The 16,135-nt window shown below is 41.2% G+C and overlaps 1 protein-coding gene across 2 annotated transcripts; it reads left to right on the forward strand.

Moving 5' to 3' along the window:
- Window positions 1–768: 768 nt before the first annotated feature.
- Window positions 769–16,071, forward strand: PLIN2 (perilipin 2). Of its 2 annotated transcripts, none has more exons than XM_050329222.1 (9): window positions 769–893; window positions 2,884–2,938; window positions 3,021–3,216; window positions 3,869–3,951; window positions 4,456–4,737; window positions 6,068–6,256; window positions 7,003–7,137; window positions 7,811–8,101; window positions 14,820–16,071. In XM_050329222.1, the coding sequence occupies exons 2-9, from the start codon at window positions 2,909–2,911 to the stop codon at window positions 14,952–14,954; spliced, it is 1,341 nt and encodes a 446-aa protein (XP_050185179.1). In that variant the 5' UTR covers window positions 769–893; window positions 2,884–2,908; the 3' UTR covers window positions 14,955–16,071. The 2 variants fall into 2 exon arrangements, with proteins under 2 accessions (XP_050185179.1, XP_050185180.1); XM_050329223.1 differs by lacking the exon at window positions 769–893 and adding an exon at window positions 1,396–1,725.
- Window positions 16,072–16,135: the final 64 nt, after the last annotated feature.

Below are 16,135 nucleotides of genomic sequence, written 5' to 3' on the forward strand. Positions count from 1 at the left end.
TCCAGAATATAAATACTTAGCCAGCCAAGGACTGTCAAGGGGTTGATACTGTCTTTAATTACTGCATTCTGGCAGAGTGTGTCCCTGGGCTATACAAGTCGCAGGTGTTCCTGAACTACAAATAGTGGTGACATACATTAGTAAATAAATCCCTGGAATACTCAAGAATTCTCAGCAGAGACACCCCTGAGAAAAGGGGTTAATTTATTTTTTGGTTGTCATGGGTACACTGAGTGGTTCACACTTGAGAAGCCACATGACTCTAATTGAGAAATAAAGGGAGGTCTCGGATGACAACAATGTAATCAAAGGAGTGGAGTGCCTGTAACTGTTTGGTATGCATCCTAGCAGAGGTGTAATAAATCACAGAAGTGAAAGTTTCTGTTTTATTCCACTTATTCTGCTCTGCATGAAGTTGTGTCAGGAGAGGTTTAGGTTGGATATTAGAAAAAGGGTTTTCACCCAGCGATGGTTCCCCAGGGAAGTGGTCACAGCACCAAGCCTGACAGTTCAAGATGCATTTGGACAATGATCATCGTCATGGTGTGACTCCCGGGGCTGTCCTGCGCAGGGCCAGGAGTTGGACTCGATGACCCTTGAGGGTCCCTTTGAGCACAGCTTACCTGTGATTGTGTGACCTGCCCTCCTGCAGGCCCAGGGGCACAGGGCTCTCTCCCGGTCCGGGCAGTGCCCTCCCGCTGCCCGCCGCGGGCTCGCTGCCTGCGGGCTCGCTGCCTGCGGGCCCCGCCCCGCGCCGCCGGTGACGCGCGCCGCCGGTGACGCCCCATAAATAGCGGGGCGAAGCCGGGGCTCTGCAGGCTGCGGCGGCGGCGCCCGTGACCCGGATCCTGCCCGTGCTCCAGGCGGCGGCGGCCCCTGCTCCCTCCTCCCGGGTGAGTACGGCCGCCCTGGCGCTCCGGCCCGGCTCTCGCCGGCCGCAAGAGCCCTCGGCGCTCGCCCGCCCCGCGGCGCTGACTCCGCAATATGGTGGAGCCTCGGGCAGAGCGGGCGGGGGCTGCGGCTCCGGCTGCGGCGCTCGCCGCTGGCTCCCCCACCGCTGCCTCCGCCCTCGGGGGCCCCGCGTCCCAGTGGGTTTTGGTAGGCTGGCATAAGTTCTTTCGGGACCAGAAAGTCCCGAGATCCTGGAACGCCCCCGCGAGCGGCGTTGGAAAGCCTCACGCCGGAAGCGGCCCGCGGTGGCACTTGGGAAACTGGGGCGCTTTCCTGCCCGGGGCAGAGCGGTGAGCCAGGGCGGGCGCCGTGGCCCTTCTGCATGGCCGTCGAGCCACTTGCTGGCCTTTCACTTCTTCCCATAGCGAGGAGGGAGAGCAGAAATTGAGTTTGTGGCGTAACTCAGTGTGCTTTCCTGTTTAGAATCGCTTGCTGTCTCTGACATATGCTTGGACTTCGATTCCAGGCATCTCACTCACCTGCTCCAGAGAAGTGGATCTGACTTTTGCCAGCGTTAAAGCTTTTCAAGGGATCTCCGAAACTGCGCAAGATCCTAACTATCTTCATCTTCTTTAAGAGCAGGAATAACTTCAGAGGCTAACTCTGATGATTTAGTGACTAGCGTGTGGATGGATCTTGTGGGACACATTACAAATATTGAATAATCCTTGAAGTAAAGGCCCTTCCTCATTCACAGGCCAGATTCTGTGCTGTTAGCCGTTTCTGTTATGGAGCATACTTTGAAGTTCATAGTGAAATTTGGTTGTACTCCAGGTAATCTGACTTGTAATGCTATGTGAGAAATAAAACATGTTTCTGGGGTATTTCAGTTCTTGATAAATGGAAGGAAAACTTCTCTGTTACTGCTGTGACCCTTGTCTGTTACCTCCTTGTGTGTTCCATTACAGGCATTGCCTTATGGCACATGTATATTAATATGTGCAAAAATGCCTATAAAATATTAACAACATGCCTTTGTGCTTGTTCCCCATTATGTAAGGGGGAAAAGTTTTACTTTACCTCAGGTGGAATATTAACACACTCCTTTGGTGCTGTCATACATATGAGACACAAGACTGCTGTTGATTCTTTTATAAACCTAGCAGAAAGCCTTGTAAACCACAGTTCTCTTAAGAACAGATTCAGTCTGTTTGCCTTTTTGTTGCCTTCACTTATGCAGGTTCTTATGGAGCTTAAATGTTGTGTGAAGCTCCCAATGCAAAAAGTGCTTTTTGCAGATTTACTTCGCCCTGCATATGTGATAGGATGACAATGTGCTTCTATGTTCTCTTGCTATAATGTACTGCAATACCGCTTCTTTTATAGGGTCCATGTGGAGAATTAGCTGTATTTTCTCCATGGGAATACATGTTGGAATACATGTTGAGCAGTGTAGACTTGTTGAATAACCAGTGTTTGCAACCTGTTTCAGTGGGGGATAGATAATATTTTGGTCTAAATTAACATGCTCTGTGTATTACAGGAATGCTAACTTTTGAGAAAACTGAACAAGTGTGAGCCTTTGGTGGGCTCCCCACAGAAGATATAATCTGATTTAAAATGGTGCTGGTGGATTCTTCATCTGACTTGGACATCCTAAACTAGATTTTGGTGCCTTGTGGCCTGGCTCAACAGATAAGCCCAAGTGTGTCTTAATTCTTCTAAAAAAATAAAGGAATCCACCAGCTAGTTATTCAGCAATGAACTGCTGTACCTCAAAAGTCTGTCTCGTGTGTGTGCCATGCTTGTGTTGCCTAAACCAAGTTCTGGATTTCTAAATTGTTACAATAAAATCTAATTCCTGTATGCAAGAAGTGAACATTCTGATCCCATTAAATAGGATGGATCACAAGAAAGTTGATGATTTCAAAGTTTGGTGCTTAGATGAAGTGGCAATGAGAACACCATGACTTAAATGTGCTTCTTTCACAGACTGTAAGGTTCAAGACCTGAAAAAATGGCATTGGCAGCAGTTGATCCACAGCAGGTATGTCTGAGTTAGCCCCATAATTTTTTTTTGTCTAGATCAGAAAAGTAGGAGTCAACTAATCCCTTTATCTTTTAAACAGAATGTTGTATCAAGGGTTGTCAACCTTCCTTTGGTGAGCTCCACCTATGATATGGTGTCCACAGCTTACATCGCCACTAAGGATAACCATCCTTATTTGAAGTCAGTGTGTGAGATAGCAGAGAAAGGAGTGAAGACAATTACATCGGTAGCCGTGACTAGTGCTATGCCTATCATCCAGAAGCTGGAACCACAAAGTAAGGCAAAGATGTTGATAACTTCAGTTCAACTGATTGTTTTATATATCCAGATGCACTTATAGTTTAACATGGTCGTGCAGGTCTGGAGTGCTGTCTCGGGTAACTGACAGAACATGTTGCCTGGCCTAAGTAACTGATTATAGATGGCTATGACTTAAAAAAAAAGTATTAGTGCAGAGCAAAAGCAGATTCCATCTTTCGTAATACTAAACTGATTGATTCCTTTTGATATGCAAGATGATTAAGTAATCTCTTGCTCAACACCTTTCTTGCCTTTCACCTGGTTTCAAATGCTACTGTTTCACTTTCACGAACTGAGAGCACTGGTTAATTTGGAAACTGTGTCACAAGGCTGCCCTAACCGGAAACCTGGTTTCATGAAGTGGCAATGGGCAAGGTGTTTCAGCTTTTTCTAATAGTTGCTTGTAAGTTATTGAATGGATTTTCTCTGCCTACAAGTGAGTTTTTTTTTCCTGGCACTGTAAATCTGCCTTGTTCATTGGCTTTGCTGCCTTGAATCTCCCTGAAGAGGGAAGGAAACTACTTTAAGAGAGTTGCATGAGTTCTGTCTCAGGATAAATCTTCAATTTGAGTTATTTATACCAGGGGAAAAAATAATTAAAGCCAACTCTTGTAATTTCTTTTATAGTTGTCGTTGCCAACAACTATGCATGTATAGGTCTAGACAAAATTGAAGAGAGACTGCCTATACTGAATCAACCCAGTGATAAGGTAAGTTCTTTCCATGTAAATATGTTAAGCTGAAGAATCATACACCCTTCTTTTTTATTATCACTGAAAACCAGGGAGACAGATTTCAAAAAGCCATGCCTGAACCACAGCTTTAAAGAAATGAGGAAATCAAAGGTGTAGCTGTAGAACTGTTTGATGCTTTTGGGAGGCCATTAAGCTTTTTTTACTTTAAATTTTCCTATCATTTGACAGCTGTCTTTAGATGCAATTCACTGGTGGGTGTCATTTTTTTACGCTTGAATCTTTCTCTCTTTCCTGCTCAGTATGAATAAAATAGTGCCTGGATTATATTCACTGAAGTGTTTTCAGCTGAAGGTTGCATGGCAGTCATATCTTGTTGTGTCTTGTACATGTGTTTTCAGGGCAGAATTTCTCCTAGATAACCTAGACTTTTACAAGCTTTAGCATAAATTTATTATTTCCTGGATTATGTAGCTCTCACTAATAAGTATTTTTAGTGAATAAATATATTTCCTACGGCAGGTTGTTGCCAATGCCAAGGATGTAGTTGTTGGAGCCAGAGAAGCTGTAACAACCACTGTGACTGGTGCCAAGGAAACTGTTGCTCACACGATCACTGGAGTTGTGGGCAAGACTAAAGAAGCAATGCAAGACAGCTTAGAAATGACAAAGTCAGTTGTCAATGGCAGCATTAACACTGTCCTGAGAAGTCGTGTGGTGCAAATGGTGAGCAGTGGAGTGGACAGTGCTCTCACTAAATCAGAGACCCTTGTAGACCAGTATTTCCCACTTACAGAAGCAGAACTAGGTAAGACCAATTGAAGCTTTGATTTTGTTGGATTGCTTGTATTAGAGAGAGGGAAGCTGTGGTGGTTTGGACTTGGCCCCCAGCCAAGTGCTCAAGACCACAGTGATGGCTCCCTTCCTCCCCACTTTTTATGAACACGGGAAGGCAAGGGAAGAAAAAACTACTAGAAAACTGAAATAACAAAACCAAAACAATACGGTGGTGGAGCAGGTCCAGAGAAGAGCAACCAGGCTGGTGAAGGGACTTGAGCACAAGTCCTGTGAGGAGAGGCTGAGGGAGCTGGGGTTGTTTAGCCTGGAGAAGGCTCAGGGGTGACCTCATCACTCTCTACTACTCCCTGAAAGGAGGTTGTAGCCAGGTGGGGGTCAGTCTCTTCTCCCAGGCGATCAGCAGTAGGACAAGAGGGCACAGTCTTAAGCTCTGTCAGGGGAGGTTTAGGTTGGATATTAGAAAGAAGTTCTTTACAGAGAGAGTGATCAGGCATTGGAATGGCCTGCCCAGAGAGGCGGTGGATTCACCGTCCCTGGAGGTTTTTAAGATGAGACTGGATGTGGCACTGAGTGCCATGATCTAGTAATGACAGTGGAGTTGGATCAAGGGTTGGACTTGATGATCTTGGATACCTCTTCCAACCCAGTTAATTATATGATTTTATGAATATATATATATACACACTTATATACAGTTACAAAAAACTATATACATAGAAGAAAATGAATGCCAACACCCCAAAAACAGACAAAAAAAGATATACACAGCCAATAAGGAACTAGCAAACAAAATCTTAATACTTTCTTTAAAAAAAGCAGAGATCTCTCCTCTTGAGGTTGGGAACAAAACAACAGCCTCTCAAAAGCCTACAGGCCTACCCCCACCCAAAGGAGCCCAACCACAGGGAAAGGTTACTGCTTTTTTCAGCTCTGACGGAAGGATCTAACTTCCTCTCCCCTTCTATTTATATTTCTACTTACATAAAAACCAGAATGGAATACTGGGGTATGGGTACTTCCTTAGTTTTGATCTGGTTACCAGGAAGAGGCCTAAAACCAAACTATTACAGAAGCAATCATCCATTTATTGCTTATTCATAGTGGGGAGGGACCATGTGCTTCCCAAGCTGCCTTTTGCCTTACTGGGTGTAATAGCATCTTCACAGGGGAAACATAATGAAAGTAAGGACTTCCATGTAAGGTGGCCTGTCAGTCTCCCTTGGTGCTACAGGACTACTCAGCAGCTTCAGTATTCAGCTGTTACTAGGCAGATAAAATTGTCTCAGACCTCTTTTAAGTTTTCCTCTGATGATCAATTTGCTTCCTTTCAACATACCTAGAGAAAGAAGCTGCAAACGTTGAAGGTTTTGAAGTTGGAGTTCAAAAGCCAAGCTACTATGTTAGATTAGGATCCCTGTCTTCAAAACTCCGCACACGTGCCTACCAACAAGCCTTAAACAAAGTTAAAGATGCTAAACAGAAAAGCCAGGAGACAATCTCTCAGCTCCACCACACTGTTAGTCTGGTAAGTTCTAAGTTTTCACTTGAGGTATAAAAAGCAAATATTGGCATAGTTTTAGAGTGAAATAAACAGCCAAAAGAGTAATAGGAAGACTGTAATCTCTGCCTCACACATTCAGAAATGCATTTTCTAGATATAAAGCATTTGCCATTAAGAGATTTTCATCACGATTCAGGAAAGGTCCTCAATCAGGCTGAGCTGTGAACTAATGAGCAACTGCTTGTAACTGTAAGCACTGCAGAAATTAAAGTGGCACGTTTAAAATTGTATTCATGTTTTGTAGTCCTGGGTTTGACACTTAATTCAGTGAAGAAAGTGTTTTGCAATTTAGAAACACTTCAGTTCTTTAAGTCCTTTTTGTTAATAAAATGTCAGATTCCTTTGAGGCTTGCTGCTCTTGCTGGTTCTGTCTCTGGGCATTTCTGGGTACTTCAGTATTCTTATCCTAACAATGTACCTTTATGTACAGGACACACTGCACATAAAGAGTCATGGCCACCTATACATTTTCAGTTCCTTATATAGGATGCCAGTGGGGGAGGGGGAAATGGTTGAGGCAGAGGGGAACAAAACATCTCAAAACTGCTTCCAATGTTCAATTCTTTGAAGAGAAGAAACACACTGTTATACTCCCAAAGATTTTTATACTGAAATTCTGAAGTATTTAAAAAGCAGGTTACAAAACAGTCAAGGTAGGATAGCCCTAAATGAACTGTTTGGACTCTTTGCTCTATTTGGCTGTATTTCAGATTGAGTATGCCAGAAAGAACGTGAATAGTGCCAATAAGAAACTTCTTGGTGCTCAGGAAAAGCTTTATCAATCCTGGGTAGAATGGAAGAAAAATACAGGCCAAAATGACGGTGGTGAACTGCGTAGTGCTGAGGTAAATAGATGTAAATGTTCACTAGAAATAAATGGATTGTATGCTGTCAAGGTAATGGAAAACTAACCATCCCTGAAGTATGCATCAGAGAAACTTAGGTGCAAACATGGAATCGATATGCTGAAGCTCAGGGCAGTTGACTAGTGAAAAGTAGGGGACCCAAGCTCTTGAATGAGCCTACTTCCTGCAAACATTGTAGGGTTCCTTCTCCTCTCATGAGAATGCTCATCCTGTGTGGTATGTGAACCTGTGTTGGGATGTCCATATGTAAATCAGCCAGAGCTCAAACTTATCTGATGTGTCCAGACCAGAAATAACAATTTGTCAGCATAAAGCAGTCTTAGGCACAGACTCACAGAGTCCTAGATGTAGCTTTAAACAGTGCTTCACAGATTAGAATGTACTTACCTGCTTGTTATCTGGAACTGAAACAAGAGTCTGCTTGTCTGTCGCAGAAGCCATCGATGTTTCTGTTCACAAAGTACTTGAGTATTGAAGAGATACCAAGTACTTTTAAGTCTCTGACTCTTCAGACTTAAGGCCCATTTTATTATGTGCTATAGCTTTATTTCACTTGTATCCCCTTTACTTTGCTTCTTCATGTATCTTGAGCAACATAAAGTTGCTCTAGTCATAAAAGACACTAATGTGGTATTATGCTTTTTCTTTCTAGTACATTGAGTCAAGAACTCTAGCTATTGCACGGAGCCTCACTCAGCAACTTCAGACCACTTGCCTCACACTGGTCTCAAGCCTACAGGGGCTGCCGCAGAATGTGCAGGATCAGGTTTACAGTGTTGGGTCAATGGCAGGTGATGTCTACCAGAGCTTTTGGTCAGCATCCTCCTTCCAAGAATTCTCAGACAGCTTTCTTACAGCTAGTAAAGGACAGCTGAAGAAAATGAAGGAGTCTCTGGATGATGTGATGGATTATCTTGTTAACAACACGCCGCTCAACTGGCTGGTAGGTCCCTTTTACCCACAACTGCTTGGCATTCAGCATGCTGAGAGCAAAGGTGAAGGGGAGAAAAATTCCAGCCAGAAAGACAAACAGCCTGAACACGCTACTGAATAAACTGCACAGCATGCATGTACTCTGCTGAGTGACAAAACAAGTGACCTTACCAAGTGTAGCTGTCAAAAAAGCCTTGGTGAAGAATCCATAAATAGAGGATTGGAAATCTATAGAGACAGGACACTCTTACATGTAACCTGTGTATTGTCCTGTGTAATTAAGCCACTCTAAAAACAAACTGTCTCAAGTGCCTAAATATTGTCAGCTTACAGTTGTCAAGGTGCCTTGTTTGTCTGTTGAGAAACCTCACTATGCTTATCAGTGGTATTAATGCCACTAGTCTAAATGAAACCTACTTTAGCTAAAAGCTTTTGTTTTGTTCCTTGATCTCTACCAAAAGACTATAAAAGCCTTAATACTATGAAATGCATTTAAAAGCCCTGCAGTCTAGTTAGGTATGCTTTAAGTTTATGTTTGCTGCAGATCACAGTTTTGATAATTATGGATTGGACTGTCTCAGATCTGTTGCTACACAATTCATGGCAAAAGTTCTGAGAATACAGATTGACAAAGCTGAAAGTGGGGTTTCGGAACGAGTCGGCTGGAGTTAAATGCTGTGACAGTGTTAACATTAATATAAACTTAACTATTGTATAAAACAGTAACTTGACCACAGAATCATAGAATATCTCAAGCTGGAAGGGACCCATAAGCATCATCAAGTCCAGCTCCCTGCTCCTCGCGGGATTACCTAAAACTAAATTGTATGATTAAGAGTGTCGTCCAGATGCTCCTTGAACACTTCCCTGGGGACCCTGTTCCAGTGATGGACCAAATAATTATCAATACCTTTTTTTCATATGCAGTATAAAGGTATTCATTCATGCTGTTTGTACCCAGATGCCTGCTGTTGTGTGTGTATGTGTGTCTTTTATAGGCATCCTTTTGTAATTCATTTTGTATGTTAGTAATAAATGCTTTAGTAGCCAAAGTCTGTCTTCATTTCAGTGGTGTTTTAAACAGAGCAGCTTGCTCTTCTGTGACTCCTTCGAATCAGGTCTAGCAGAAAGCAAGCTTGACATGAAAATAAGGTAGATGTGCACTGAAAATGTGTTTGTATATGTATATATAGATAAGATATTGCTGCAGCATTTCCTTCCTCCCTTAGAGTTTCTGTGCATCCCTCCACTGAATCTTAGCTTTACTGCTGCTTTTTTTGGTCCTTGCTGTTGTCCACCTTTAATGATGACTTAAGCTGTGAGTTGCTGGATGTTCTAATATTGAAAAAAGAAGGATATGCACAAAAGAACCCTCTCCTGCCTTCACAGTAGGTGTTGTGTGTGCTTGAAACTGCTGGTTGTCTGCTGGCTCCCTATAAACAGTGTAGACTTCTCAGCTGTAGCACCAGTTTAAACTTGTTTAACTTCATCTACCCTCTTTTGAACTTGAGTGACAAATGTACATTAACCCTCAGCTACTTGGTTAGAGTTGTTCCTCAGTAAATACTGTGAATCCCTTCATGGAAAATAATTACTATCACTATGAAATAAGCTTTCTTGGTTTAGGGCTGTCCAGGTAGGTTGTATCTGTTTTCCTAGTGCATGCCCTGTACAACTTTTGAGTTGCAATCATTTCGTGTAGCAATGCTGGCCACCACTTTCAGAGAGGTCACCAAATAGTGTGAAGCAAATGGAGTTTAAAGGAAGCTTATCACATAGTGGCACATTGCTGCAAGGAACAATGCCTCCACCTGGCACAATGTGGGCACTAAAGCAAATTACCTGTTATTGTGGCCATCCACTGTGAGAGGAATTGCTTAGCTCTTAAGTCAGGTTTGGCCTAGAAGTGTGAGGAAGACTTTTTAAGCACAATATTTAACAAATTGTAACAACATAATTAAAGAATCATTATCATTAATCCTCCCTGCTTTAAGAACTCACGTTATATAAGGGAGCTGTTTAACATAAAATTACATGAGAGGATGGGATACTCTTTTCCAACTAGTGCCTGAGTTAAGATTTCTGGAGTGCTTTCAGCAATTAACTATCCTTCTTTATCTCCATTTGTAATAAAATTTTAGAGTGCATCCACTGTTGTAGATGTGTGCAACAACAGAATGGTCTAGGAGCAGCTGGCTGTTTTAAAGAAGGGAATTCCCATTCTTCTATACATTGTAAAATCTAATTGCTCTAGCACTTCATCTTGAGGTGATCAATCAAAATACTGAAACTTTTCCCTGTTTTTTTTAAGGATTAGGAAATAAACAACATCATCTGCTATTAGTGAACAAGCAGTACCTCTCTCTGATTTGCCTTAAGTTCTGCTACTGGTTCGTACCCTTACGTGGCTGTCCAGCTTTACTAAGCCTCAGCAAGCAGATGAAGTAGAAAGGGAGGGAAACTGATACCAGCCTAAGATCTTCAAAGCACTTCTGCCTCACCATGTACTGTTGGGTTGCTTCTGTGTAAAAGTTCATTGACTTCTGACAGCTGACCTACGACTGGTGGCTGCAAACAGCAGTGCCTGGTTAATGCTTATCCAGTGGCTGGGCATATAGCCTATTGAACTAAAATGCTGTATGTAGGTTCCTGTGCTGTGCTGTTGTCATAAGCGGTTGTTTTGTTGGATGTTACCCAGCCACCTAGTGTTTTAAGTTTCTATCCACCCTCCACCCCCCAAATAAATTAGGAACCCTTCCGTAGAGGAAGAAAGGACTGACTAACAACAAATGAGTATACTCCTCATTTATTATACAGAATAAAGTTCTCTGGATTGAGATTATTATACTCTGCTAATACAGACAGCACTGAATTGCATTGCAACTAAATTGAATTGCAGTTGGAGCTTGCGTGGATATCTTCTTGTAGGTAATTTAGAGCAGCATGTCCCCACACTCTAGTCTAACTGCAGCTGTACAGACACAATTTACTTTTCTCTAGTGCAGCAAGAAAGAACAACTATTATAATACCCACTGGGGGCAAGAATGATGCAGATACCTTCCAAAGTCATCTTTCTCTTTATGCCACTGTTGTTTTTGACTGAAGCTGAAGTGCTTCCTCTCAAATAAAGGAGGGAAACCAGAGCAGAGTTTGCTCATGAATTTTCCAGCCATCCTACCTATTTCTCTGTAATTGCATGTATCAAGCAGTTCAGGTGCACTGCACAGAAACTTACTTGCTCTTAGTCCAAAATCACTTTTGAGGATATATCTTGGGCTAGAAAGCTGTGAAGTTTCTCTAAACTGTGAAGTTACCTTCTAAAAAAAGGTAAGACCAGATGTGTTGAAAATGATAGGAAATAGGTTCAGCTAGTTGCAGCAAGGCAGATAAACTAGACGAAATGGAAGAATGTCAAAGGCTGATAGCCATACAAAACCTGGGAAGATAAAGTTTAAAATAGTAACATAATTACCTATGCTATTTAGGGTTTATTTAGAATTCAGGTACTGTTTCTCTTTAAGAGATCACTCAAAAATTGTTCATACTGGTTGACACTTCCTCTTTCCAGGTGCAGTCCACAGAGAACTATTATTCTATCATTGCAAATAATCCTTTTCTACAAAAGCTCTAAATATAAGCATTTGTAAACAGCTCCATATGGTATACAAGTTTTGTAAACATATTTATAGCATTGGCCAAAGCCAAATTACAAGATTTATGTAAGGACTGGAGTTGCAGCTGGTTTGTCTCAAACTAAAGAAAGGTGGAAAACTTTTGAAATGTCTTCTTCAAGATTAATTTTTTTGCAATAGTGTTTTCTGGATTTCAATTTAGAATAATATTTTATAGCTAATAAAATAGGTGAAAGGATTTGGGAACAACTGATGAATTATGTCTTATTATTAAAAAAAAAAGCATAATAACCAAGGAAAAACTTATTTAAACCATCTAATTAAAAGGAGGAAACAGAACTAAACATTTTTAAGCATTATCTGTTAGCAATTTGCATGATCAGAAAGTTTTACATGCAGCAGCTTGCTGCAGGTATTGCATAGTATTTTGTTAAATTTATTTATGATCACATTAAGATGGCAGTTTCACTTCTTTTGGATAATGCAATCTCTGATGACTAAAAATAGATGCTTTGTTTTGAAAGTGCACAGAAGAACAATCTATGTTCTGAAAACAGTTCTGAAAATATATTTAGCAAGAAATAAATTGATCAAAGTTGTTAGTAGTTACATTAATATTTGTATATGAAGACAGCAAAACACTGAAGTATGTTCTGTACTATTCTATGTAAGGTTTTTGCAAGTTTTACACTATTCTGTGTAAATGATTTAACTGCATCTTATGGAGAAATAACATGAAGAGGAGTCATATCTTACTCTTCCTGCAAGAATTGATAGGAAGTTGAAACAAAGCAGTAAGTCAACTATGAAAAGTGAAATGGAAGTGAAGGTCTTTTACCTAAGCAATCCTATAATGCCAAGAGTTTTGCATTGTTTCAATTAGGCTGGTGCAGATGTTAGAATGTACAATTCTAATACAATTTAGCATGTTCAAAACTGAGATAAATCATAATGACATCCACTCTGTTTTACTCTGGTGCTGAGATATACTTCAATTCTTTTATGGCTATGAAAATCTTACATTAAAAGAATCAGGTGCTTTTGCTGCATGCATAAGGAGATGAAGAAAGCACAAACTTAAATTTCAGTGATTATTCTGTTATCAACAGAACAATGCGGGTGTAAGTAAAAGCCTCTTAAATGTAGGATATAGTGAAAATTCTCACTGGTCAGACACAGTTACTGAACATGGTTATATGTCCTGCTCAGTGTAAATAAAGAATAAACCAACTCATTTCAACAATCCTTTGGGCACATTTTTAAATGATTTTGTATGTGGACTACTTAGCCTTAGTCTTGTTAAGGTACCCCAATTTATAGTACATTGTGGAATGCAGGGTCATGTACTGATAATGGGAAAACTTGTTGATTTCTCTAAGTTCAGCAACTGAGTTTTAGGTAAATTGCCATAAGCAGAAAGATGCAAGATAATTGTTGCTGGTAGAAAGATGTGTTTCCCCCATTCGTAGTGCCTTTTGATTTTGATTTTTTGAGACAAAAATGACTGATCTCATTTTGATCAAGCTTAGGTTCTCAAAATAGTAGTGCTTGAAAAGTCACACACTGCTTAAGTTCTTCTAAAACTCAGTTTTAATTACTAATATTTCTAAGTCCCTGGTGCCCTATGACTACCAGCTCCATAAGAAGCTGAGTGATTCACATGCAGTGATTCCGTGCTGTGTACAGCTTGATAGCTGCAACAGTAAGCCCCTTTTAGTTTGATATATTCTGACATGCCTTCACAGCAGGCACAGCATAGCTTTTTTCTTGCCTACTGTCTTTCATAAAAGTAAGTCACAAGGTCTTTTGCAGGTAGGGAATGGATTAAAACTGCTTCTCCAGTCAGCACTGAGCTTAAGTTACAGAAATGCCTAGAAACCTCTGCAAGTTGTTGCTGCTGCTTTGAATGTGTAGAACCGAAGTCCTTTGAGCATGCAGTAGTTGTTATTTGGTGATACTGTATCTGGCTCCAAGTAGGTCTCATCACCAACATTAAAACTAACTATTAATCAAACTACAGATGTAAGCATTTTTCACTTGGCGTAAAAAACTTATGGTTATGAATAAATTGCTTAATTATATCCCATTTTTCAGAAGTGCCTAAGTAATCTAAGTCCTACTAAGGGGACTTAAGGGTTGGGACTTAAGCTCCTAAGTATCTTAACCAACATTTTTAGAAGTCTGTAACATCCATGTATCCACTAATGTCTCTGGCAATTCCTGAAACCTGGTGCTGCTTAAGAGTACAGAATACTTACTACACGTGCAGTTAAAACAAAGACAAATGTGAGATTGCAGTTCCAGGTATTTTTTTCCTTAGGAAAGGTTTAATTCAGTAGGCAGACAAGGCTGTACAGAGCAATCCGTATCAATCTCCTTAGGGCAGATTACTTGGTGTAGTCCATTGCTTTTATGGAAAGAAGAAAGGCAAATTAAGTTTAAAAACCTTCTTTTTTTTTTAATTTTCTAGTCACCACTTTCACCGGTTTCACCAAATTCAGTCCACTGAGTTCAGCTCTATTCCATCTCTAATGTAAGGGTCGAAACCACACAGGTACCCCCAAAATACCAGGTAGTGGAAGGACTTAGAAGAATTTATTTTCAAAGTCAAGCACTTAACATATTGGTTCAAAACTGCACTAGGCCTAGGAAAAGATATTCCTGTGGTTCTCAGGGCTTTTATCATTCCTGGTCCTCCTAGCCTTCAAATGTGTCTGTAAGAATTTATCTTTTCTCATACCAGGGAGAGCTTCTCTGGAATTCAGGAAGAGAAAATATCTAAAGCTGTTTCTGGCCAAAGACGAAAGTTTTCTTAAGCAAAAACCCCTAATCTCATAGTAAACTCTTCCGGAAGGGTCTTCTACACTTACACCTACTATAAAATCCTGTCTTCTAAGCAACTGATCTGTATCTTGCATAGTATTTGGTCTGTCTTAATGCTATGTGTTTCATATGTGACTGAGCATAGTTCACTCTGTATTCAGTATATTGGGTCTGATTTCTAGATTTCTGATGTGTCGTGACTTCAGAGAGGAGTACTGCACAAATTTATTTAGTTTTACTTTTAAATTGATTGAAATTTCATTCCTACACAGGTTCCAGATTTCACTATTACAGACCTGTCTTCAGAGTCAGATGATATCCCAGACATTTTGGATTTGGATGAAGAGGATCAACAAGACTTTTCACGCACAAATGGCCCTTACACTACAGGGCAAAGAGCTGAATAGAGAAGCGTAAAAATGTATTTTGATACAATGTACCTTTGCCATGTTTAATTTAGATTTCTCCTTTTTAAAGGTGAACCTGCCTAGTTTAGGGATTATGGGGATATTTTTTTAAAAATCACTGCCGTTTCATTTAGCTGCATCAAAAATCTGTTTGTTTTTTCTACATAAGGAATGCACTCTACATAAATTCATTAGCATGGGCGTCAAGCTCCCTTTCTATAAGCCAGGTATAGCCTAACCAGTGTATCCAACTGATCTGATCTTTGTTAATGATTTGTTCTCCTGCTGGTAGCAGCCATGAGAATACCTCAGTGCTTTGCATAAAGGGCTGCCAACAAAAGGAGTTGATGAGGATTTGCCCACAAAATTTCCCCTTTCGGTCTACGTGAAAAGGAATTCTGCATCTACCTCTTTGCTGCTGGAAAGGGTAAGAGACTTTGTCTATCTCAGATTTTTGCCAGTTTTTTTTGTTAGGCTCTGCACCTTCAGAGCTTAGAAGCTTAGAGCTTTCCTTTGGCAAGAGTGCTTTATGCAGAGAAGGACTCCCTTTCTCTCCACATACCTTCTGTGTGCAAATATTTTGGCCATTGTGATGCTATCAGTTGTGGCGTCTAAGACTAGAAGAGGGTAAATGCTTAAAAATTAAAGTTTTCCACAAATAAGGGTAGGAGTTAGAAAAGGTAAGAGACTGTAGGAAGTGAGGGAGAATGGAGGACAAAGAGATTCAGATGTGGGACGGAAGAAAATTGGGAAAAAAAAAAGAGGGAATTGAACATGACGATACTTCTGGTAACAGTGTGGGGTTTTCCTCTGTTTAAATGCCAGTTATTTTTTGAGAGATGTTGAGGCCGCGTTTGCTCGCACACAGTAAGTTCTGTAGGAGTTGGGGTGAATGAGAATGGGTCTGGAGGCGGGCTTGCTAACATTTGTTTTCAAGGACCAGGCTGAGCTGCTCCGCCGGGGCGATGCAGCCCGCCGGGAGCCGTGTCATGCCTCTGCTCCGTCCAGCGCCGCCGGCACCGCATCGCCCCGCTGCGCGGCACCCGGGCACACTGCTTGTGAGCACCTGCAAGTCTAGTCACTGAAATGCCTTGGAATAAAAGTTTGAACCGCACAACCCGCCTGCCGGTGTAGGTTTCTTTTTTATGTTTCTTTGTTCCGTGTTAAATTTCGCCGTCCGA

The sequence above is a fragment of the Myiozetetes cayanensis genome, unplaced genomic scaffold, assembly GCF_022539395.1.
Source record: "Myiozetetes cayanensis isolate MyiCay16 unplaced genomic scaffold, myiCay2020 scf4, whole genome shotgun sequence".
NCBI classification, from domain to species: domain Eukaryota; kingdom Metazoa; phylum Chordata; class Aves; order Passeriformes; family Tyrannidae; genus Myiozetetes; species Myiozetetes cayanensis.

Coding starts and splice junctions, on each gene's coding strand:
- PLIN2 (XM_050329222.1), top strand. CDS start 2,909: ATGGCATTGGCAGCAGTTGATCCACAGCAG. Junction 3,217..3,868: donor CCAGAAGCTGGAACCACAAA/GTAAGGCAAAGA, acceptor TTTCTTTTATAG/TTGTCGTTGCCAACAACTAT. Junction 7,138..7,810: donor GTGAACTGCGTAGTGCTGAG/GTAAATAGATGT, acceptor TTTTCTTTCTAG/TACATTGAGTCAAGAACTCT.